Source organism: Staurois parvus, unplaced genomic scaffold, assembly GCF_062004578.1.
Source record: "Staurois parvus isolate SC_StPar_1 unplaced genomic scaffold, SC_StPar_1.0 ptg001113l, whole genome shotgun sequence".
In the NCBI taxonomy this organism is placed as follows: Eukaryota; Metazoa; Chordata; class Amphibia; order Anura; family Ranidae; genus Staurois; species Staurois parvus.
The window spans coordinates 280001-306187 of NW_028318909.1; the positions used below are offsets into that span (position 1 = coordinate 280001).

Genomic DNA, 26187 nt, shown 5'->3' on the forward strand with positions numbered 1-26187 from the left:
GGAGGACACAGTGGGCACCGGATCGCGGTGCTGTGCGCTCTGGGAGCGCGCCCAAGCAGGGAGTGGCGAGAACGTTTATATACATGGGCAGGACGGGAAGTGGTTTATCAGGTGCTGCTCCCTACAGAAAGTTCACTCTTCCACTAGACTTCTGTTTTGGGTAGAATGACTGCGAGCGTCATGCAACTCACTTCACGTGAGCCCCTGGGAGGTGCGTCACTAAGTCTATATTCACACTGATGCAGTGCAATAAACTACATGTAATCACACCGCATTCCTGTTCAAATCACATGAAAAATTATTTTCAGAGCGATTTAAGCATATTAAAAGGAGAAGTTCACCTTTGGGAACATGTTACATGTTCCACCCATTTTTAGGGTGGAACATGTAACATGTTCCCATAGCTGTGGCCGCTGCCTGCCTCCCTCTGACAGATAGTCCGGGGAGAAGTCACCACGTACTGTCAGATTTGATAACAGGGTGGCCGTGCGGGGCTCCACCCACACAGCTGCGTCACTCATTCGCGGACTTCTGTGAACGAATGAACTGCAAGTCCCGACATCCTTAGCGGCTGTGGGCTTGTAATTTTCAATGAACTACCACGGTACTGTGAAGCACCATTGAAGCTTCCTGTCAGAATATCTGCTTTCTCGTACATCCCGTATGTCCCACGGCGCTGTGGAGCACCCTGGTAGTTCATTGAAGCTTCCTGTCAGAAGATCTGCTTTCTCATACATCCCGTACGTCCTACAGCGCTGTGGAGCACCCTGGTAGTTCATTGAAGCTTCCTGTCAGCATATTTTCTTGGCCGTACATCCCCTACGGCAAGCAGAGACCTGCATGGCATCAGGAATCTCCTGATCACTGGTACAATGCTTTCCAGACTCCATTGGACAAAGATAAATGCACATTTTTTTTATCTACAATAAAATGTGCATTTTTGTCTAAAAGGTGAACTTATCCTTTAATTTGTGTGGCTTAAATCGCACTGCACCGCATGAAAAAGGTGGACTATAAAGATGAACTTTACACAAATATAAGAGCACCAATGATGCAAATATGTAGAAATCAAAAATATTATTTACACGTTTTTTCATTCAACTAGTGAAAGTATCTGAAATTAAAGTACAGACATTCGGGAGAAGCTGCCACAAATTTCCACAGTACTTTAAAGCCATTCTAAAAGGTTCATTTTCTTTTTTTGTAAAACAACAAATATATCTATACTTACCTGCTGTGTGCAGTGGTTTTGCACAGAGTAGCCTGGATCCTCCTCTTCTCAGGTTCCCTGCAGGCTCTCCTGGTTCCTCCTGCCTATCAGGTGCCCCCACAACAAGAAGCTTGCTATGGGGGCCCCTGCTGCTACGTGTGTCCATTCACACACGGAGCTGCGGCTTGCCCCCCCCATTGGCTCACGGGCTGTGAATGACAGCCAATGGCTCCCGCTTGCCATCTCAGCCGATGAGCAGGTAGAGACCCGGGAAAGTCGAGGCTGTTGTGCACATTGATGGATTGCGATGAGGCTCAGGTAAGTATTGCGGGGGCTGGGGGAGCTGTTGCACACAGAAGGTTTTTTACCTTCAAGTATAGAATGCATGAAGAGAAAAAAAACCTTCAACCTTCACAACCACTCTACCGCCTATTGACCAGTGGCACATTATGTACATTGGATGATGTATACTGGCGGATATACATATGAGAAGCAGTGCAATCACCTGATCGAGGCTTCTCCTTTCCCTTCTTGCCTTTCTGGCCGCCATTATTCTCTGCCTTTCTGTGTCGCAGTCCCTCCTTCCCTTCTGATTTCTCATCTTCTTTATCTTTCGATTCATTGGCCTTGGCTTCCTTTGGAGCTGTAACAAAGCAGAACAGATGTCATCTACACTCTGACCTTGAAAAATAAAGAGCAACCGAAAAAGACTCAGGGCAGACGATGTCTGCAACTAACCGGCTTTTACTGCAGATTTAACATTTATTCTAGTAAAAAAAAAAACACAAAACAACGAAAACAAAAAAATATGCAGTATGCATTTTTTAAAGCAGCTCTCAAAAGCTGTTGTGTGCTGCTGTGCAGTGTTGATGTATGCGGCAATACACTTTTCTTTCACAAAGTTGTATTAGGTTTTTTATGTTTCAAGAGGTACAATAAAGATTTGCCCAATGAATAAAATTCAAAATACTAACAACTTACAAAGCAATCCACAACTCTGCCCCCAGCTACATCACCAACCTGGTCTCAAAATATCAACCAAACCTCTATTTTCGATCCTCCCAAGATCTGCTGCTCTCTAGTTCCCGTGTCACCTCCTCCCATGCTCACCTCCAGGACTTCTCCCGAGCTTCTCCCATCCTATGGAGCTCTCTACCCCAACCTATCCGGCTGTTTCCTAATCTATCCACCTTTAGATGATCACTGAAAACCTCTTTAAAGAAGTCTATCCTGCTTCTACCTAGTAAACCGCCATTTATTTCCTTGATCAACTCATCCCCCCCACAGCTATTACCTTTTGTATCTCTCAACCCTTCCTCCTGGATTGTAAGCTCTAACGAGCCGGGCTCTCTTCTTCCTCTTGTACCAAATTGTATTGTAACTGTAATGTCTACCTCCATTTTGGAAAGCGTTGCGCAAACTCTTGCCGCTATATAAATTCTGTATAATAATAATTTTAGCAAATATAAACTGCTAAATACTTTTTCATCAGCAGTATATAGCAGCCTTTTGACTTCTATCAATGTCTGGGCAAACACTGGTTAATCTTGTAAGAGCAATTTTCATTCTCCGCAGACTGTCCTATGAGGCTGCATGACCCCTGACCCTCTGTATGGTGCTGCTTGTCCCTGTGCTGATCACATGCACTCTTCCATAAAAAAAAAACTCTAGCAATACACACCAAACTGAGAATGTGCAGCTTTCCCCCAAGGCTGTGTTCTATCAGCAGATGGATTGGGGACAGTAGAAGGGGAGGATCAGAGAAGACGGGATTAAACAGCCTTTTTACACAATGCAGAGGATTAACCCCTTAGGTTCCACAGTGAGTATAACAAGCATGCTTTACTGCATATACAGACTGATTTTACTGTTGTGGGTTTAGTAACACTTTAAAGCTCAACTCCAACCTTCCCTTCAGTCTTGCTCAGTTGTTGTACTGCCTCCTCTCCTGAACTGAAGCTGCTTATTCTATTCTCGCTGCATGCTGTGAGCTTCTCACAATGTGCAGTAGAAGCTACGGCAAGTAAGACTGGACCTCATTTCCTGGCTAAGAGACAAAACTGTTGGCGCTATATAAATCCTGTATAATAGGAATAATAATAACAAATAAATCTCTGCCTTTTTTTTTTAACCACGGCTTTTCTCTTCCTGTTCTAGGAATTCGGAGACACAGCTTAAAAGGATAAATTCACATTTTAGACAAAAATAATAAATGCACATTTTGTTTGCAGGTAAAAAAATGTGCACTTATTAGTTTTCCAAAGGAGTCTGAAAAGCACTGCACTAGCGATCAGTAGATCGCTTGTGCCATGCAGGTCATTTGCAGACCTGTCAGAATATCTACTTGGCTGTACGGGATGTATGGGGAGTACGGGGTGTACGAGATGTACGGGATGTATGGGGTGTACGGGGAGTACGGGATGTACGGGGTGTACGGGGTGTATGGTCAAGCAGATATTCTGACAGGAAGATTCAATGAACTACCACAGTGCTCCACAGGGCCGTGGTATTTCATTGAAAACTACAAGCCGACAGCCGCTAAGGGTGTTGGGACTTGCAGTTCAATCATTCACGGGAGTCTGAATGAATGACGCGACTGTGTGGGCGGAGCCCCGCATGGCCATGCTGCTTTCAAATCTGACAGATAGTATGGGGAAACATCTCTTTGTACTATCTGTCAGAGAAAGGGGGAGGGGGGTCGGCGGGCAGCGGCTATGGGAACACGTTACATGTTCCACCCTAAAAACAGGTGAAACATGTAACATGTCCCAAAGGTGAACTTATCCCTTTAATCATACCAGAACACGCATCATACATTACAATAGTAAACTAAAAAAAAAATATTTTTTTCCCTAAGCTGTTCATCTTTTTTTTAGTAACTAGCCTTTCTTGTGACTGTGTACTAGTGTATGATTACTTCTTACATTTTTTTATTTTAACATGTTCAAAATAAACAAACTAGAAGCAGTCACCATATCTAAAGGATTGGCAAGCTGCAATGTATTACATTTTTGTTTTTGTGTTTAACACTGCTTAAAGTCTATATGAACTGTACCCTATAATAGCTATGAAGAAATAAACTTGGATTGTGGAACTCTCAAAGGTGCTGGCATTGTGAGGCTTGCTGCTGTGTGCAGGTAAGGGAGTGTTGCCATGCACTGTCAGCAGGTGGCGCTGTTTCATCTCGGAAAAAAATAGCGATCTGAAAGTGAAGCCGCCATCATTTATTTAAAATTTATTACCAGTATTTACACAATGACAATTTACACAGCCCTGTGTGTGTGTGTGTGTATATATATATATATATATATATATATATATATATATATATATATATATATATATATATATATATATATATATATATATATATATAGTAGTACAATATAAGTCCCTGCTCTTAAAGAGTGTACAATCTAAGGTCCCTAACACACATACATACACACACCGTATCCCACAGAAGTGAGTCCACCCCTCACATTTTTGTAAGTCTTTGATTCTATCTTTTCATGTGACAACACTGAAGAAATGACACTTTGCTACAATGAGACGTAGTCAGTGTACAGCTTGTATAACATGTACATTTGCTATCCCCTCAAAATAACTCAACACACAGCCATTAATGTCTAAACCGCTGGCAACAAAAGTGAGTCCACCCCTGAGTGACAAGGTCCAAATTGGGCCCAACTGCCGATTTCCCCTCCCCGGTGTCATGTGACTCGTTAGTGTTACAAGGTCTCAGGTGTGAATGGGGAGCAGGTGTGTTAAATTCAGTGTTATCGCTCTCACTCTCATATACTGGTCACTGGAAGTTCAACATGGCACCTCATGGCAAAGAACTTTGAGGTTCTGAAAAAAAAAATTGTTGCTCTACATAAAGATGGCCTAGGCTATAAGAAGATTGCCAAGACCCTGAAACTGAGCCGCAGCACGGTGATATTTCACACAGTTCATACCCTTCTGCAACCACCCACCTTCTGATTTGCTACATAGTTACAGTGCTGCAGTTTGATCATTGGGGTGAAAGAGACTGATAAAATGATTCCTCTTGCCAACAACAGACTGATGGCATCATCTAAGCCAAGGAAAACCACTGGACTCCAGCTCAAGTATGGCTTTAATGATAAATCTGGGGCTTTACAAAAACTATGCTGGTAACGTACAGCGGGTAAAATAAGTATTGAACACGTCACCATTTTTCTCAGTAAATATTTTCCTAAAGGTGCTATTGACATGAAATTTTCACCACGTCAGTAACAACTCATGCAATCCATACATACAAAGAAACCAAAACAAATAAAAATCAGAAATTAAGTTATGTGTAATAAAATGGAATGACACAGGGAAAAAGTATTGAACACATGAAGAAAGGGAGGTGCAAAAAAAGGCATGGAAAGCCGAGACACCAGCTGAAATCTCAGTAATTAGGGCTCATGTACACTGCAGCTGTTCAGCGTTTTTTTCAGCAGCCCCTGAACTCTCCCTAATGTTTTCCTGTGTCCATGTATACATCGTCGTTTACAGGCATTTGAATTTACAGTCGTTTTTTTGAACGCAGTGAAAATAATTCAAACTGTATGACATTGAATGCCTTTTGCTTTGATCCGTCTGGAATTGTATATTCAGCAGGTTTACACTGGGGGTTCATTTTAGATTTAAAATGTCAGTTCAATCAGTGGTTTTATCAATGTTTCAAATGCAAAACTGCTTGTAAATGCGGCAAATCACGTTTATAAGCGTTTGAACATTTTTTTTTAACTCTTCCAGTTCCCGATGCTGTCATGAAAAATGCATGCAAAGCATTTTCAAGGTACTCAGATGGACAAAACACTGAACACAGGATGTTCCTACCAAGCTTGTCACACATTGTAATGACCAATTCACACCTCAGACCTCTCCCACCCTTGGAAACAAAAGATATGTTAACGCCCATTCACACCTCAAATTCCTCATGAAGACCCCCTGCCAGGGGACCTTAACTCCACCAGACAGATTAAAGAAATGTTAATCTGCAACTCACACCGAAGCTAATCTCAACACATACTGCTGTCTCTGCTTCTACTCTCTGTATTTCTCTGAAACAGTCTGAAATAGTTAATAATTTACCACTTTTCAGTGCATTCTGGGCATTTTAGAGGTTCTCTTGTGCTTATCTTTAAAAAAACGCTTCTAAACGCAAACGCGCATAAATGCGTTATGCAAACGCGGTTAAACAGATGTTTTTTAACCTACGTTTTCCAGCAGTCAGTTTCCATTGTTCAGAAGTGTCCTGTGTACATGGGGCCTTAGGAAGCAATCCTGCCCCTTTTCAGTGCAAATTAATATCAGCTGGTTCAGTCGCGCGGGTGTGGTTCTGGGAGGACGCCCTCCCAGAACTAGCCGACCAAGCGGTAGCCATCTTTTGGTTATACTGCAGTCGGGGAGTGGTAAATATGTATGGGAAGGATGAGGAGCACTGCCCTGGAACTTCCACCCAAAAAAAACAACAAAAAAAAAGGTCAGTTACTCAAACTCCAGGGTTCAGTGGTCACCTAGGCTCTGGCAGACCATAAAAGGTGCATTACAGAAGTGGTACTTGAAGTTGAACTCCAGGATAAGCAAATATCTAAATATATTTGTCCTGCGTATTCTTCCTCGAATCTCGGTGAGCTCTTTGTATTCCTTCCAGATCTGTGCTGTCATCCAGTGAGAGTCTTCCTGTAATAAAGACCACTCACTACTGCTCTCTCTCCTTGTGAAGGGTGACTGGTCTTGTCTCCGCCCCCTCCTGTAGTTTTCTGCAGGCAGCCTGTAGTGGGTGGAGCCTGCTGGACCCCTCCACACAAAGTTATATCTGTTTGCAACGGCATTTTGTGCTCACAGAGATTTCATCTAATGGAAGTTTTTGTGCCCAGAATTCAGAATTAGAAAACACTGCCACGGCAATAAAATGCTGCTAATTACTTCCGCAATGCAAAAAAAAAAAAATTAAATCCTAAATTTGTGAGTGGTAACAAAAGCACCACTGGCAGGTAAGGCATGCTGACACTTGTAGTCCCCTCAAGGTTGCCGTGATCACTCACTTACCGTGGCTATGGCCATGTCCACCCTCTCCTTTAAGGTGACGCACAAACTTCTCTACGACCAGGAAGGCGATGATTCCTGCCAGCACCCATAGGCCGACAGACATCATATGGGCGTGGCTGTGATCTGCCAGGAGAAAGCACAGAAACAGAAAGAGTTAATACTGAGAAATTACATCACAGTTTTGTTTTTTTTTTTCTTGGGGGTAAATCTGTAACCCGTCATTTATTTATTTCAGGTACTTATATAACGCCGTCAATTTACGCAGCACTTTACATATATATTGTACATTCACATCAGTCCCTAACCCTCAAGGGGTGTACAATCTAAGGTCCCTAACTCACATTCATACATACACATACTAGGGACAATTTAGACAGGGGCCACTTAACCTATCAGCATGTCTTTGGAGTGTTGGAGGAAACCGGAGTATCCGGAGGAAACCCACACAGGCACAGGGAGAACATGCAAACTCCAGGCAGGTGGTGCCGTGGTTGGGATCCAAACCGACGACCCCAGTACTGCCAGGCAAAAGTGCTAATCATTTAGCCACTGTGCTGCCAACGTCCTTCTGAAAAAAAAATCTTGTAGCCTGGCTGTGATGCTGATCCTTCAATACTTTGAGTCCCTGACCAAGAACAAGCATGCAGCAAGTGAAGTCAAAACTTCCGATTTGCACATTTCTCCTGGGTCAGTGACTCAAAGTACTGAAGCCAAAGGACTAACATGACAGTCAGGCAACTAGTGTTTTCAGGTGGCCAGCACTGCTAGCGTCCATATTTATTTTAGTAAAGGTCTCATTTATTTCTTCCAACTTGTTCCACTGTGACTGGCAAAGCACACTGTTTGTGACAATTAAAGCTGAATTAAACTCTCCCAATCAGCATTGATGTGGACCTTCACCCTCCATGACAAGTTGCCTTCAATCCACCCCTCCTCCCCTCTGCTGCACAATTCAGACCCTTTATTCCCCCCTTTATTAATATTAAAGCTCACCCCCACCTGGGCACTCATTTGCCTAAGAGAATGATGTGCACTTTGCCCGCTCTTCCTCCTGGAATATATATATCACATATCCCAGGAGTCTTAGTCCTTTATTGAGAAAGGAGAAGGGGGGCGGGCCTAGTGGCACACGTCATTGGGGGAGCTGCCGAATGAAGGAGAACAGCTGGCAGGTTCCTGATGACGTCACTGAAGAGCAGAGGAGAAGCGGATCTTAGCAGGACAGCTCTGGATACGCTGGGCGGGTGAGTGCCTTAACTGTGTAGGACCGAGGTAATCAGGGGTTTAAAAAAAAAAAAATTGGTGGTGGGAGGGCAAAGTGGAAATCCGCTGTAACTATTTGTAATCCTTATTCTGCTAATCTTCGTAAACAAATAGGAAGGTTTATATTTACTTGTTTTAACCTTCCCCCCCCCCCTTCAGTTGCTTCCTGGTTTCTGGTCCCCCTCTGGTGCTCCTGGCCCCTCCCTCCTGTTGAGTGGCCCCACAGCAAGCAGCTTGCTATGGGGGCATCCAAGCAGGCTCGGTGTCCATTGACACATGGAGGCCTGGCTCTGCCCTGCTCCCTCTCCCTCCTCGGCTCAATGGCTCCTGCTGCTGTCTCCGCCAATGAGGAGAGGGAGCCCCGGGACCCCAGCGCACATCGCCAATGAGGAGAGGGAGCCCCGGGACCCCAGCGCACATCGCCAATGAGGAGAGGGAGCCCCGGGACCCCAGCGCACATCGCCAATGAGGAGAGGGAGCCCCGGGACCCCAGCGCACATCGCCAATGAGGAGAGGGAGCCCCGGGACCCCAGCGCACATCGCCAATGAGGAGAGGGAGCCCCGGGACCCCAGCGCACATCGCCAATGAGGAGAGGGAGCCCCGGGACTCCAGCGCACATCGCCAATGAGGAGAGGGAGCCCCGGGACTCCAGCGCACATCGTACAGAATGCATGAAGGTAACAAACCTTCTACCTTTACAACCACTTTAAGTTTTGGTTATACAGAGATTGTCCAATACAAACCTGGATTAGCAAACTGACATCTAGTAATGAAAGTGTGGATCCCATTGGCTGCAATAAGATGTAATGACTGCTCACCATGAGAATGTCCGTGTCCGTGTTCATGCGACCCATGATGCTCCTCCTCCACCTGGTGATGAGAGTGCGGCTCTAGAGGGGGGGAGACAGAAGTTCATTGAAAGCTACACCATGGCGGCACACACAACTGTAGAGACATTACGGTTTCATACCCAGGGCATGGGGGATAAGGTGCAGGAAGGCATCTCCCAGCAGCCCCCCCGAGGCGAAGCTCAGGAGAAGTTTGAGCAGGGACTGATGCTGGCTGCTGTTGGACTGCACCGGGATCAGGAAGAGGATGAAGAATGGCGCGGCTGAGATCAGCAGCGTGGCACAGATCGCCTGCAAGAGATAAGAAGCCGTTAGATAATCCGTCTGTCCGCAGGAAGAACAGAACAAACAGTGAGAGTAAACAGGACACGCTGGGCCAAACACAATCTGTACAGCAGATGGAGAGCGTCACTGAGAAATGACACGTGTGAGAGATTACAACCGCATGGGAACCCTGGCAACACGAAGGCACATTGCAGCAGAGCTCCCTAACAAAGAGCCGATAATGGATCGGATTATAGGCAAGACAATGAGGACAACACCCAAGACATAGAAATCCACAGCCAATCAGTCCACTCTATGATAGGCAGATCTTAAAGCTGAACTCCAGAGGAGGGTACTTACCCACCTCCCGTCCAGCCATTGTATATAAACGGCCAGACGGTGGCAGTGTAGGGTCGGGTGGCCGTTTATAAATGGCTTCCCTGCCCCCTGCTTGTGCCCGCCCCCTGGGAGCGCGTAGCACTGCAATCCGTGTCCGCTGTGTCCTCCAGACACAGTGGAACACCGATCGTCGGACAGGACCTCTGTGTGAGGTCCCGATCATGTGATCACTGATTGGCCAATCAGTGATCACATGCAAAGTAGTAAGCAAGAGGTCACTTGTGACATCATTGCTTACTACGTGAGAAATCTGTGAATGATCACAGAGGTCACATGGTACAGGGCTATTCACAACAGCCTTGTACCATGTGACAAGCTGTGACCAATCACAGCTCACTCAGTAGTTCTCAATGGCTGCAAGAATGCAGCCAGAGAGAAGGAGAAATGATTGCTGTTATAGCCTTTATGGGTGTAAAAGCAATCAGTGTAAAAAAAAAAAAATCATCACCCCCAAGTAGTACAGTGTCACCATGGTGACACTGTATTGCTAGGGGGACAGTATGTAAAAAAATTGGCCTGGACAGAAAGGGGGTAAAAGTGTCCAGACTGGAAGTGGTTAAGGAATCAGGCAACATGCTCAGAAAGGTGCACTATGGAGATAATTTACGAAAAGTGGAGAGTGTCAAATTTGGAGCAGCTGTGCATGGTAGCCAATCAGCTTCTAACGTCAGCTAGGTCAGATAAGGTGTTACTAAACCCACAACAGTACAATCAGTCTGTATATGCAGTAAAGCATGCTTGTTATACCCACTGTGGAACTTAAGGGGTTAATCCTCTGCATTGTGTAAAAAGGATCCTGTTTTCTCTGATCCTCCCCTTCTTCCACAGTTCCCAATCCATCTCCTGATAGGACAGAGCCTTGGGGGCAACCTGCACATGCTCAGGTTGATGTGCATTGCTAGAGTGCATGTGATCAGTGCTGTCCAGAGGGTCAGGAGTCCTACAGCCTCATAGGACAATTGGGGAGAATGAAAACTCCTCCTACAAGCTTTAGCCAGTGCTCTGCTGGACAGTGACAGAAGTCACAAGACTGCTATATACTGCTGATGAGAAAATATATTTAGCAGTTTATATTTACTAAAATATTTGCATTTCCATGTTCTGTGTACAGTGGGGGACCGGATATAGTGAATGCGGGGTCCGGGGAGAGCGGATATAGTGAATGCGGGGTCCGGGGAGAGCGGATATAGTGAATGCGGGGTCCGGGGAGAGCGGATATAGTGAATGCGGGGTCCGGGGAGAGCGGATATAGTGAATGCGGGGTCCGGGGAGAGCGGATATAGTGAATGCGGGGTCCGGGGAGAGCGGATATAGTGAATGCGGGGTCCGGGGAGAGCGGATATAGTGAATGCGGGGTCCGGGGAGAGCGGATATAGTGAATGCGGGGTCCGGGGAGAGCGGATATAGTGAATGCGGGGTCCGGGGAGAGCGGATATAGTGAATGCAGGGTCCGGGGAGAGCGGATATAGTGAATGCAGGGTCCAGGGTTTAATAACACTTTAAGCTTTGACAATAAATTTTGGAAGCCGATTGGTTCCTATGCACAGCTGCACCAGATTTTGAACTCTCCAGTTTTAGTAAATCAACCCCTTTATCTAACTCTAAACTCCAGGAATTATCTTTTTTTTTTTTTTTTTTAATTCCATTGGTCCAGCTTGGTTACATCTAATTTTTATATCTTGCATTGGGGGGCCCAATAGGGATTCAGAAATTCTCTGTAGTAGCCTGTGCTGTTTTCAGTCTGTGCTGGTCTTTTGCCAGTTGCTGCTCAAGCCACTTGTTGGCAGTATATTGAACACAGGGGGTCGCTTGCTCAGCACCTTTGTCGTTCAGAGAACGTCTTGTATTTTCTTTCCAACAAATACAAGGCATTTTGTGATTGGATGAGAAGGACAGGAGGGTGGATGATAGAACAATCTCTGCCTTGTCCAGTCAGAGAACACTTTGTATTCATTGGGGAAACCCTCCCCCCCCAAAAAAAAAATAAAAATCACACGTTCTCTGAATGGGGGGTGGAGAGAACAAGCACCCCGTCAACCCTGTATTCAGTATACAGTAGTGGTGCACTGAAATTAAAATTCTGGACAAAAACCCAAAATTCAGGATGCATTTAGCCAAAAACCGAAAAGGACAGTTTTGTAAAAATATATATATTTTTTTATATATAAAATTGTATTGTATTCGACTTTTTAATGAATATCATAAATTTAAAAATTAATTTATTTTCAGCACCTTTTTTGGCCAATAGGCTGCTTTCACACTGAAGTTTTTGCAGCGGTTTTGTGTAAAAAAAAAAAAAAAAAAAAAAAAAAAAAAAAAAAAAGCGCCAGAAAAGTTCAAGAAAAATGCATCCTTTTAAAATCACACTGTCTTCATGCTGGTCCATTGCGCTTCTCGTTACAGCTTGCCGCATTTTTGGTGCATATTTGGTGAGTTAAAAAAAAAATGCGCTTTCCCGTTGAGACCTGGTTCACACAATGCGTTTGCAGGAACGCACTACAGCCCATTTAACATGCTTTCCTGGGGGACATGTTTACATCTATGCTTTTTGGAGCTGCTGCGCTTTTGGAAAGGGTGCATTTTTAGTTCAACAGACTTCAATGGAGACTCTGAAGAAAATACATGGTGCATTTTTTACGTGTTTTTCACGCGGTTGGGTGTTTTTGATGTGTTTTTAATCTGCCCAGCAACAAGTTCACCTCCCCTCCCCCCCAAAACACAAACTGTGTTGGTGTGAACCAAGCCTGAAATGCATTGAAAATGCACCAAAAATGCACGTGATGTGTTTTTGAGTCACATGACCTATGAAAAACGCACCCTAAACGTGGTACAATTGCAGGTAAAAATATTTTTTTTTGGTGGTCATTATCAACTTTTTTCCTATTGGCAAAATGCCAACACTTTCTGCCCGACGATAGATCGGTGCCTCCCCTATTCCATAGAGTGCAAGTTGTTTGCGCAGCATCCAGGAGAGACCAGCGACGACCATAGACTTTGTGTATCCTATAAAGGCAGAATATACCTTTCTGGCCAGGATTCATGACGTATTGATATTCATGGTGTAACATTAGACAAGGTTGCATTCCTCATCCCCCCAAATCTCAGACCAGCTCCCCTCACTTGTCAATGGCAGAGTGCTTCTCCCTGCCTTCCGCCTGGGTCTGAATTCGGCAGGACTGTGTGGGCGGAGCCAAGCCAGGGATCCTTGAATGGAAAGACTCCATGACACCATGGCAGATGGGACTTTTAGTGCATGCCTTGCGATTGTCTATTTCCGCCAGATCCATACCTCTACATGGACTAGGGGCTGGGGGTAAACAATGGAAGAGCCTGAGCAGTACTCCTGAAATGCAATGCCCCCCGTTGCAATGCTCTGCAGGCTTCAATACATTTTTTTTTTTTTTTTTAATGGGGTGGATACATTTTTGGAAAAGGTGGACTATGCCTTTAAAGCTCAATTTTCAAAGTTTGTTTTCTCTATGTGGACTGTGTGCGGCACCCTACGTGGACTGTGTGCGGCACCCTACGTGGACTGTGTGCGGCACCCTACGTGGACTGTGTGCGGCACCCTACGTGGACTGTGTGCGGCACCCTACGTGGACTGTGTGCGGCACCCTACGTGGACTGTGTGCGGCACCCTACGTGGACTGTGTGCGGCACCCTACGTGGACTGTGTGCGGCACCCTACGTGGACTGTGTGCGGCACCCTACGTGGACTGTGTGCGGCACCCTACGTGGACTGTGTGCGGCACCCTACGTGGACTGTGTGCGGCACCCTACGTGGACTGTGTGCGGCACCCTACGTGGACTGTGTGCGGCACCCTACGTGGACTGTGTGCGGCACCCTACGTGGACTGTGTGCGGCACCCTACGTGGACTGTGTGCGGCACCCTACGTGGACTGTGTGCGGCACCCTACGTGGACTGTGTGCGGCACCCTACGTGGACTGTGTGCGGCACCCTACGTGGACTGTGTGCGGCACCCTACGTGGACTGTGTGCGGCACCCTACGTGGACTGTGTGCGGCACCCTACGTGGACTGTGTGCGGCACCCTACGTGGACTGTGTGCGGCACCCTACGTGGACTGTGTGCGGCACCCTACGTGGACTGTGTGCGGCACCCTACGTGGACTGTGTGCGGCACCCTACGTGGACTGTGTGCGGCACCCTACGTGGACTGTGTGCGGCACCCTACGTGGACTGTGTGCGGCACCCTACGTGGACTGTGTGCGGCACCCTACGTGGACTGTGTGCGGCACCCTACGTGGACTGTGTGCGGCACCCTACGTGGACTGTGTGCGGCACCCTACGTGGACTGTGTGCGGCACCCTACGTGGACTGTGTGCGGCACCCTACGTGGACTGTGTGCGGCACCCTACGTGGACTGTGTGCGGCACCCTACGTGGACTGTGTGCGGCACCCTACGTGGACTGTGTGCGGCACCCTACGTGGACTGTGTGCGGCACCCTACGTGGACTGTGTGCGGCACCCTACGTGGACTGTGTGCGGCACCCTACGTGGACTGTGTGCGGCACCCTACGTGGACTGTGTGCGGCACCCTACGTGGACTGTGTGCGGCACCCTACGTGGACTGTGTGCGGCACCCTACGTGGACTGTGTGCGGCACCCTACGTGGACTGTGTGCGGCACCCTACGTGGACTGTGTGCGGCACCCTACGTGGACTGTGTGCAGTATCATACATGGACATCAGTCTCTGGGGAATGCCCACACCTGTTACTGCTCAGGGTTCCTCAGCACAGAGGACGGCCCCTGAGGGATTACTCTCGGTCACGGCGAGGCTGACAGATACGGCAATCTGGAGCTGAAACCAAGACCGGTAACCGAAGACCCGGGTCACATATATGAGAATTGGATGTGTTTTGAACCGCATTGGATCTGCATGACGTGATCCAAAAGCCTTTTCTATTAAACCGATTCATAATATGTAGCTGTGTTCAGAATTAAGCAATCACATTCAAAATCATGTTAGAGGACTCCGTACACACCCGCCATCATTTAAAGTGCCTCTGATTAACCCCAAATAAAGTTCAGCTGTTCTAGTCGGTCTTTCCTGACCTTTTCTTAGTCGCATCCTACAGCAAAAGCCATGGTCCGCAGAGAGCTTCCAAAGCATCAGAGGGATCTCATTGTTAAGGTATCAGTCAGGAGAAGGGTACACAGGAATTTCCAAGGCATTAGATATACCATGGAACACAGTCACCATCAAGTGGAGACAATATGACAACAGTGACATTACCAAGAACTGGACGTCCCTCCAAAATTGATGAAAAGACGAGAAGAAAACTGGTCTGGGAGGCGGCCAAGAGGCCTACAGCAACATGAAAGGAGCTGCAGGAATATCTGGCTGTGTGGTCCATGTGACAACAATCTCCCGTATTCTTCCTATGTCTGGGCTATGGGGTAGAGTGGGAAGACGGAAGCCTTTTCTTATAAAGAAAACCATCCAAGCCCGGCTAAATTTTGCAAAGACACATCTGAAGTCTCCCCAAAGCATGTGCGAAAATGTGTTCTGGTCCAATGAAACCAAGGTTGGACTAATTGGTCAGAGCCCAGACCTGAACCCGAGGGAAAATCTGTGGGGTGCTGTGAAGAGGGCTGTGCACAGGAGATGCCCTCGTAATCTGACAGATTTGGAGTGTTCTTGCAAAGAAGAGCGGGCAAATATTGCCAAGTCATGCCATGCTGATACGGATAAGGATGGTATAAAGTGAGCGCTCCTAACCAAGCAGCTAGCACTAAAGGTAATCACAGTGTACCCATAAAAAGCAGAATAATAATAACAGAGTGCAGCGCTACGAAATAAATGCAAAAAGCAAACAGTCCGTGGTTATTCACTAAATAAAAATATATAGTCCCAAGAAAAAGCTGATGAAGACCAGGAAGCAATGGAAAGAGTGCGCACTCACCGGACGCGCATGGAAAATGCGCATAAATGAATATCTCCTGGAATCCTAGAGTAGAAGGAGAGGGTGAACTCCAATCTGTGGATCAATCAGCCTGGGAAGATATATCAGAGATCCGGAGGTCCCCTTAAGGTTGGTATGATTATCAGCCAGACTCCAAAAGCTCCGTCCCTCTGGTGGTATCCCCTCTGATGATGTGCTTGGACACGAAAGGCCTTAGGAGGAACCGACAGAGCATGACGTCATCTTCTGCCCGGAGCCACGAGACAGCCCCGCGGCCATTTTAATTTAGGGTCAGTACCATTGCTGCGTACTCTGCTATAATATATGTACTGTACACAGCCTTACTACCCTGCCTGTTATTTGAGTTCTACTTAATAAATATATTTTAAAATACTACACTATGGGCACCTGTTTTTTGGTTCCCATTGGGAGCTAAATCCATTTGCAGGATCCCTGTAGTGCTCACCTATCACCACCAGAGGGACGGAGCTTTTGGAGTCTGGCTGATAATCATACCAACCTTAAGGGGACCTCCGGATCTCTGATATATCTTCCCAGGCTGATTGATCCACAGATTGGAGTTCACCCTCTCCTTCTACTCTAGGATTCCAGGAGATATTCATTTATGCGCATTTTCCATGCGCGTCCGGTGAGTGCGCACTCTTTCCATTGCTTCCTGGTCTTCATCAGCTTTTTCTTGGGACTATATATTTTTATTTAGTGAATAACCACGGACTATTTGCTTTTTGCATTTATTTCGTAGCGCTGCACTCTGTTATTATCATGCTGATAGACTCCTCCCCAAAGACTGAGTGCTGGAATCACAGCAAAAGGGGCTTTTGAAAAACGCGGTCCACGTGGTCAACTGATTGAAAGAGACAAAAGGACATTGCGCAGGATTGTGACCCGGAATAAGAAAACTGTTGCAATAGTGACTGCAGAGCTCAATCTCAGTGATTGCAGAGCTCAATCTCAGCCTCCGTGACTGCAGAGCTCAGCCTCCGTGACTGCAGAGCTCAGCCTCCGTGACTGCAGAGCTCAGCCTCCGTGACTGCAGAGCTCAGCCTCCGTGACTGCAGAGCTCAGCCTCCGTGACTGCAGAGCTCAGCCTCCGTGACTGCAGAGCTCAGCCTCCGTGACTGCAGAGCTCAATCTCAGTCCGGTGGCGAATGAGTCCCTGTGAAGACTGAGATTGAGCTCTGCAGTCACTTTTGCAGCAGTTGATTTCTTATTCCGGGTCACAATCCTGCGCAATGTCCTTTCATTTTTATTCGGTCAGTTGACCATGTCGACCGCACTTATGCCTGTCAGATGAAGTTTTCCCGGGAACTGTATACGCCGCCATAACCTCTGATACTGGACCTCGCGACACGGCAAATAAACTGGCAACTTCAGTCACAGAGACGCCAGCTAAGCGGCACCAACAATTTTCCCTCTTAGCTCAGTAAGCTCTGACATGGCTCTGCGTTACTAGCAACGAACACAGGGAATGATGAAAGTGAGGCTTCCCACCTAGCTAGGGGTCTCATCACACAGCGGAGGCCAAAGAATGTTACATCACTTCCGCTTTCACAGTGAAACACGTTATCACTTTTGCACCTGCAAATCATATGTGTTTCCTTTTTTTTGTCCAACCCCTGTACATTTTAACTGCGTATTTGTTTACCGTGAGTTCTTCTTTAGGCTGATTGCTAAAAAATAAATAAAAAAAAAAAATGAAGAAGGCGGTCACACTTACATAGGTCCAGAGTGTCACAGGGTCCAGCTTCTCTCTTGCCCCCTGTGGCAAGGGAGGTGGGGAGTCCACGGTGGCTTCTCTTTTAGCAAGCTGTTCAGCGGCCTCCTGGGGTGGTGCATCTCCAAACTGCCAGCGGCTCCTGAATGCATCAAGATCATCCTGACCGTGCTCGTGGTGGCCCTCGTGACCGTGGTGGCCCTCGTGACCGTGCCCGTGGTGGCCCTCTTGACCGCGGTGGCCCCCGTGACTGTGCTCGTGGTGGCCCTCGTGACCGTGGTGGCCCCCGTGACTGTGCCCGTGGTGGCCCTCGTGACTGTGCCCGTGGTGGCCCTCGTGACTGTGCCCGTGGTGATGGTGGCTGTGCCCATGATGTCCATGGCTGTGACCGTGATGACCTTCATGACTGTGCCCGTGGTGAAGATCTTCATGGCTGTGTCCGTGGTGATTCTGAGCCAATGCAGTGCACAGCAGATTTACCGCCACCAAGGCCAGCAATGTGGCACAGGCCACTCGCCCTCCTTTCTCCCAGACTCGACCCATCTCACCTGAAGGATAAAAACAGAAGCGGTGAGGGTAAAGGAGAGCCCGAGCTGTACTCCTGACATGCAATCATCCCGGGTGCAATGCTCTGCAGACTTCAATACCAAAATAGAAGAAGTGTAAACTTTTTTTTTTGGCGGTGAATATTCCAGGAAAAGGTGGACTGTGCCACTAAAGCAGAATTGTAGTTTGTTTTCTCGATCTGGGCTGTGTGCGGCACCCTACGTGGGCTGTGTGCGGCACCCTACGTGGGCTGTGTGCGGCACCCTACGTGGGCTGTGTGCGGCACCCTACGTGGGCTGTGTGCAGTATCATACATGGACATCAGTCTCTGGGGAATGCCCACACCTGTTACTGCTCAGGGTTCCTCAGCACAGAGGACGGCCCCTGAGGGATTACTCTCGGTCACGGCGAGGCTGACAGATACGGCAATCTGGAGCTGAAACCAAGACCGGCCGCCTGTGGCCTCAGGCACTGTGTTAGGCTCCATACACAGCATTGATTAGGTGACTTCACACTGACGAGTCTTTGAAGGATTTTTTGCATTTAAAAGCTCAAGAAAAATGCTTCCCTGTGTATGTGAATGTACATCTATGTATGTCCATGTATGTGAATGTACGTCTATGTATGTGAATGTACGCAAATGTATGTCTATGTATGTGAATGTACATCTATGTATGTCCATGTATGTGAATGTACGTGAATGTATGTCTATGTATGTGAATGTACGTCTATGTATGTATGTGAATGTACGTCTATGTATGTGAATGTACGCAAATGTATGTCTATGTATGTGAATGTATGCCTATGTGTGTGAATGTACATCTATGTATATCCATGTATGTGAATGTACATGTATGTGAATGTATATCTGTATGTGAATGTACATCTATGAATGTATATCTATGAATGTGAATCTATGTATGTGAATATACATGAATGTATATCTGTGTGTGAATGTACATCTATGTACGTATGTGAATGTACATCTATATACGTATGTGAATGTACATCTATATACGTATGTGAATGTACATCTATGTACGTATGTGAATGTACATCTATATACGTATGTGAATGTACATCTATATACGTATGTGAATGTACATCTATGTACGTATGTGAATGTACATCTATGTACGTATGTGAATGTACATCTATGTACGTATGTGAATGTACATCTATGTACGTATGTGAATGTACATCTATGTACGTATGTGAATGTACATCTATGTACGTATGTGAATGTATATCTATGTGTGTTTTCACACTGAGGCTTTGCACTTGCAGGGCGGTGTAAAAACTCCTCCTTGCAGCATCTCTGGGGAGTAAAGAAAAAAAAAATGCCCCAAAAACGCCTCTTCCCATTGTAATCAGTGGAAAATGCCAGAAAAAAGTGCCTCTGAGAAGTGTTTTTGGTGCAGTTTTTAAGTCACGTGTCCTTTAACCGCTTAAGGACCGCCCTATAGCAGATATACTGCTACAGGGCCGCACCTCTGCGCTGAATCACGTGTATATATGTCATTGTACATCTCCAGGTAGGGGGCGTGTGTGCACCCTACCCATGCCGCCATTCGTGGCCGCGGATGTCAATCGCTGGGTCCTGCCCGGTAATTATCCGCCGGCACCCGGTGATTACTGAGCATCTCTGATGGGAAGGAAGACTATTATTTACAAACATTCCTCCTCCGTCAGCTGGAGCTCACTGCTCTGGATGGCGGTGCACAGTACAGCCATCCTGATCAGTGTGCTTACAGTGAAGCACACACCACAGCCCACTAGTAAAACACTCCCAGCACACAGTTAACCCTTTGATCGCCCCACATGTTAACCCTTTCCTGCCCAGTGCCATTAGTACAGTGTCAGTGCTTTTTTTTTCCTAGCACTGATGATTCATGCAGCGATGACAAGATATCGTCCCGCCTGTCTGAGGACACCGATAGAAGTTGGTGGCACAGGAAGTGTTTGGCCCAATAAGCACACAAGGCTCTGTGTAATGGTTGTGCACAGAGCAGCTCGATCCTCTTCTGATTCCCCACGCTGGCGCTCCTAACCCCTCCCCCGGCCGAGTGCCACTAGAGCCCAGAGAGTGGCTCCCTCTTAACACATGGATGGAGGGGGCTCAGATGAGTATTGGGGGGGGGGAGGGGCGGCACACACAGATTTTTTACCTTCATGTATGGACTGTAAGAAAGTAACAAACAGTTTTCTTCTGGCAATCACATTGCGTTTTACGATCTGTTTTGGGGTTCCATTGACACCCGGCACCAGATCTCATGAATGGACGTGACCGCTCAGGACTCGCAGCATTTCCTGTATTAGTGTGAGCCGGGGCTGAACGGGCTTGTGACACCATGAGGTGGGGGGTGGGGTTTAGGGTCATGCGAGCGACGTGATTGGCGGTGACACGATTGGAAAGGTCGCGATCACAAGTAGCAATGGTTACCTTTCCGCAAGTCGCAGGTAAACATGTCGGGAGCCCGCAGGGCGCACACTCTCAGCACGTGTTTACTGTCGGGGCACAAATATATGTCCCAAGGCTGAGCCGCCGAGAAGTCGCATATCTGCGTACCGCCGGGACCAACGGGGTCTGTCCTCCTGGTACATCGTGTACACCTGAAAGGAGATTGTATAGTCGGGCGGCCGGGCGGACCACGGCGATATATCACTGCATCAGAATCACACGGATACAAGGGTACATGGCTTCCAGTGACACCATCCGCACCTCGGAGGAGATTGTACAAATTGTATGGTCGTCTTGGAGGAGGTCGTACAATCAGCTTGCACGGTGTATGGACACCTCAGAGAAGGCTGTACAATCAGATTGTATGGTCACCTCGGAGGAGAATGCACGGTGTACGGTCACCTCGGAGGACGTACAATCAGATTGTACAGTGGTGTATGGTCACCTCGGAGGAGATTGCACAGAATGCACAGTGTATGGTCACCTCGGAGGACGTACAATCAGATTGTACAGTGGTGTATGGTCACCTCAGAGGAGGACGTACAATCAGATTGTATGGTCACCTCGGAGGAGATTGCACAGAATGCACGGTGTATGGTCACCTCGGAGGACGTACAATCAGATTGTACAGTGGTGTGTGGTCACCTCGGAGGAGGTCGTACAATCAGATTGCACAGTGGTGTATGGTCACCTCGGAGGAGATTGCACGGTGCATGGTCACCTTGGAGGACGTACAATCAGATTGTACAGTGGTGTATGGTCACCTCAGAGGAGGACGTACAATCAGATTGTATGGTCACCTCGGAGGAGATTGCACAGAATGCACGGTGTATGGTCACCTCGGAGGACGTACAATCAGATTATACAGTGGTGTGTGGTCACCTCGGAGGAGGTCGTACAATCAGGTTGTACAGTGTATGGTCACCTCAGAGGAGGACGTATAATCAGATTGTATGGTCACCTCGGAGGAGATTGTACAGATTACACGGTGTATTGTCACCTCGGAGGAGGTCTTACAATCAGATTGTACGGTCAGCTGAGGTCTCTCTCCTCTCTGGTCACACAGGAGGCCCCCAGTCGGAGTCGCGGTTGGGCACACAGCCCACTCTGGGGTCACTATGACACTACAAGTCCCAGGAGTCCCCCAGGCAGGCGGTGCATGCTGGGAAATGTGGCCCCGGCCCGCCCCTAGTCCCCCGTAGTCTCCGGAGCCCTCAGCCCGCACTCACCGGTACAGTTCAGACGTGGCACAATACAATCCGGCTCACAATCCCGCGAGAGCGCAGCCACCGGAAACACGTCACTGCCGCCCCCGGAAGTGCCCACAGTAGACATGGCGCGCCCCGCGGGAACACGTGGTTGCGGATCGGATGTTCTCAAGTGGCGGCGGGGTCGTGTCTCCGGGGGCTTTCTTGTCTGACGGCAGTTCTGAGATAGACGTTGGGGCGGAATACGTGTACTGAGTGATATGCTGAGACTTGTAGTTCCACACGGACTCAGGGCACTGTGTGCTTGGGCTATGTAGTAGTATACTGGGCTAAACCTAATCTGTATACAAATGCCCCTCCCCCAACAACGCTGTATGTACTTACCGAAGTACAGCCTGTTCTAATCACATGACCCAGCTCCACTGGCCCTAGGGCTGCCACTTTCTGTGCTCGCCTCCAGGACTTCTCCCACCCTATGGAACTCTGTACCCCAATCTATTTGGCTATCTTCTAATCTATCCACCTTTAGATGATTCCTACAAGCCCCTCTCTTTAAAGAAGTCTATCCTGCTTCTAAATAGTAAACTGCCTTTTATTTCCTCTATCAGCCCATCCCCCACAGCTATTACCTTTTGTATCCCTCAACCCTTCCTCCTAGATTGTAAACTTTAACAAGCCGGGCCCTCTGTTTCCTCTTGTACCAAATTGTATTGTAAGTAATGTCTACCTTCATTTTGTACAGCGCTGAGCAAACGGCGCTATATAAGCCCTGTATATTAATAATAATCCTTTTTTAGAGCCGAACTCACATTAACTGCTTCCCATCCGCCCTATAGCAGAAATACTGCTACAGGGTGGCAGGGGTGCGCAAAATCACGTATTTATAGAAGAATAGTTACCATAGAAGAAGAGTTATAGAAGAACAGTTACCATAGAAGAAGAGTTATTATAGAAGAAGAGTTATTATAGAAGAAGAGTTATTATAGAAGAAGAGTTATTATAGAAGAAGAGTTACCGTAGAAGGAGAGTTACCATAGAAGGAGAGTTATAGAAGAAGAGTTACCGTAGAAGAAGAGTTATTATGAAAGAATATTTACCATAGAAGAAGGGTTACCGTGGAAGAAGAGTTACCGTGGAAGAAGAGTTACCGGAAGAGTTACCGTAGAAGAAGGGTTACCGTGGAAGAAGGGTTACCGTGGAAGAAGAGTTATTATAGAAGAAGGGTTACCGTAGAAAAAGAGTTACCGTAGAAGAAGCGTTACCATAGAAGGAGAGTTACCACAGAAGAAGCGTTACCATGGAAGAAGAGTTATTATAGAAGTAGAGTTACCGCAGAAGAAGAGTTATTATAGAAGAGTTACTCTACCAACTGATCCAGCCATGAGCCCATCCATCTGGTCTCTCAAGTCACTTTCTTCTCATCAGTCCATTAAACCTTTGAAAAATCTGTCTTCAGATATTTCTGGCCCAGTCTTGACGTTTCCACTTCTGTGTCTTATTCAGTGGTGGTCAGGTTTCATCCTGCTTTACCTTGTCCATGTCTCTGAGCACTGAACGCCTTGTACTTCTGGGCACTCCAGGTAGGATGCAGTTCTGGAATATGACAGCACTGGAGGATAATGGATTCCTGGTAGCTTCAAGTTTGATTCTTCTCAAATCTTTGTCACTTAATTTGTGTAAATTTTTTTCTCAACACGTTTCTTGCGACCCTGTTGACTATTTTCAACAAAACGCTTGATGGTTCTGTGATCACACCACAATATTTTAGTAATTTCAAGAGCGCTTAATCCCTCTGAAAGACTTTTTTTTACAATTTTTGACTTTTCAGAGTCAGTTAAATCTCTTTGTTGGCCCATTTTGCCCTTTTTGAGGAAAAGAAGCTGCGTATTAATTACACACACCTTGATATAGGGTGTCGATCTCCTTAGGCCACACCCTCCCTCATTACTCAAATACGCATCACCTGATATGCTTAAATCCAATACACATTCAAGTTTATACAGCTTGGAGTTGGACAATAGGCATAAAAATGATGATTTGGTAAAAATACTTTCCTAAAAATTGTGCACACAGTATATTATAACTTGCATTCAGTTTGAGGACTCCAAGGGTCACATGTGTCCCATGATACATGGGTTGAGCCTACGATGACAACACTGCTTCTCCATATACACAGTACAGTGAGTGTCACCTTAAGGCTCCGTTCACAACAATGTGTTTTTTAGTGCTTTTTTGCACAAACGCACTACAGTTCATTTAACATGGTTTCCTATGGAACATGTTCACATCAATGCTTATTTGAGCTGCTGCGTTTTTGGAAAGGGTCAGGGACTTTTCTTAAAGCAAAAAGCAGTGTTTTTGCTACAAGAGAGTTCGAAATGCATTGTACTGTGTTTTTGCTGCAATATTGCCACGTTTTGCGTTTTGCATTTTTATTCTGTCCAGCAAAAAAAAAAAAAAATTCCACTTTTAAAAAAGAAAACCACTGTACAAAGCGCAACAAAATCATGGCAAAACACGTGAAGAAAAATGCAAAACGAACTGCGAAAAGCAATGCAAAAAGGACAAAAAAGCAAACTGCATTGGTTTGAAAGAAGCCTTAAACAGGGAGTGTGTTATTGACAGGATCACCAGGCAGGAAAAAAGAAAATAGTCTAAGAAAGAGAAAATGCAAGCAGCCTCTGCATTTAAAGTGTGACTAAACCCAGGCGCCTGCATTCACTATATCCGGTCTATCCGGACCCTGCATTCACTATATCTGGTCCCCCCGGACCCTGCATTCACTATATCCGGTCTCCCCGGACCCTGCATTCACTATATCTGGTCTCCCCAGACCCTGCATTCACTATATCTGCTCTCCCCGGACCTTGCATTCACTATATCCGCTCTCCCCGGACCCTGCATTCACTATATCTGGTCTCCCCGGACCCTGCATTCACTATATCCAGTCTCCACGGCCCCTGCATTCACTATATCTGGTCTCCCAGGACCCTGCATTCACTATATCTGGTCTCCCCAGACCCTGCATTCACTATATCCGCTCCCCCTCGGATCCTGCATTCACTATATCTGGTCTCCCTAGACCCTGCATTTTCTATATCCGGTGTCCCCGGACCCTGCATTCACTATATCTGGTCTCCCCGGACCCTGCATTCACTATATCCGCTCTCCCAGGACTCTGCATTCACTATATCCGGTGTCCCCGGACCCTGCATTCACTATATCTGGTCTTCCTCGGACCCTGCATTCACTATACCGCTCTCCCCGGACCCTGTATTCACTATATCTGGTCTCCACAGACCCTGCATTCACTATATCTGGTCTCCCCGGACCCTGCATTCACTATATCTGGTCTCCCCGGACCCTGCATTCACTATATCTGGTCTCCCTGGACCCTGCATTCACTATATCCGGTCTCCATGGACCCGGCATTTACTATATCTGATCTCCCCGGACCCTGCATTCACTATATCTGGTCTCCTACAGTACACACAACATGGAAATGCAATTATTTTAGTAAATATAAACTGCTAAATACCTTTTCTCATCAGCAGTATATAGCAGTCTTGTGACTTCTATCAGTGTCCAGCAGAGCACTGGTTGAGGCTTGTAGGAGGAGTTTTCACTTTAAGAAGATACAGAACCCCTGACCTCTGTCTGGACAGTGCTGATTGGCTCTGTGCTGAACACATGCACTCTCTCAAGAAAAGAAGAAAAACCTCTCTAGCAATACACACCAAACCGAGCATGTGCAGAGTGACTCCACACGATATGTCTTATCAGGAGATAAAAAGGAGAACCTGGAAAAAGGGAAGGATCAGAGAGGACAGGATCAAACAGCCTTTTTACACAATGCAGAGGATTAACTCCTTAGGTTCCACAGTGAGTATAACAAGCATGCTTTGCTGCTTTACCCCTCGCCTCACCCCTTCAGTCTCCGCCTGAATCACTAGCCTTCTGAACGACATATCAGACTGGATGTCACTCCAGTTCCTCAAATTAAACCTTGCCAAAACCGAGCTCCTAGTTTTCCCCCCAGCCCACACCCCCCCCCCCGACCTCTTTATCACTACCAACAACGCCACCATCAGCCTCACCCCGCAGGCCAGAGTATTAGGTGTCATTCTTGACTCCAATCTGTCTTTCCAGCCCCAGATCCAATCATTGACAAATTCATGCAGACTCCACCTCCGCAACATCTCCAAAATACGTCCGTTCCTATCCCCTGAAACTACAAAGCAACTCATTCACCCCCTTAT

At 46.9% G+C, this 26187-nt stretch overlaps 1 protein-coding gene and 2 non-coding genes across 3 annotated transcripts in view; all 3 read right to left on the bottom strand.

The window, feature by feature from the left end:
- Positions 1 to 22002, bottom strand: part of SLC39A7 (solute carrier family 39 member 7) — a 31151-nt gene extending 9149 nt beyond the window's left edge. The window contains exons 1-6 of the mRNA XM_089658955.1: positions 21950 to 22002; positions 17717 to 18261; positions 9511 to 9679; positions 9359 to 9430; positions 7277 to 7399; positions 1716 to 1853 (exon numbers count right to left, since the gene is read on the bottom strand). Of these exons, the coding sequence (XP_089515081.1) occupies positions 1716 to 1853; positions 7277 to 7399; positions 9359 to 9430; positions 9511 to 9679; positions 17717 to 18256 (1042 nt within the window). The 5' untranslated portion in view covers positions 18257 to 18261; positions 21950 to 22002. The remainder of the gene's footprint in view (positions 1 to 1715; positions 1854 to 7276; positions 7400 to 9358; positions 9431 to 9510; positions 9680 to 17716; positions 18262 to 21949) is intronic.
- On the bottom strand, positions 14732 to 14889 carry LOC149440094 (small Cajal body-specific RNA 16). The gene has a single exon (XR_016307786.1).
- On the bottom strand, positions 18554 to 18711 carry LOC149440095 (small Cajal body-specific RNA 16). Its single transcript, XR_016307787.1, has one exon.
- Positions 22003 to 26187: the final 4185 nt, after the last annotated feature.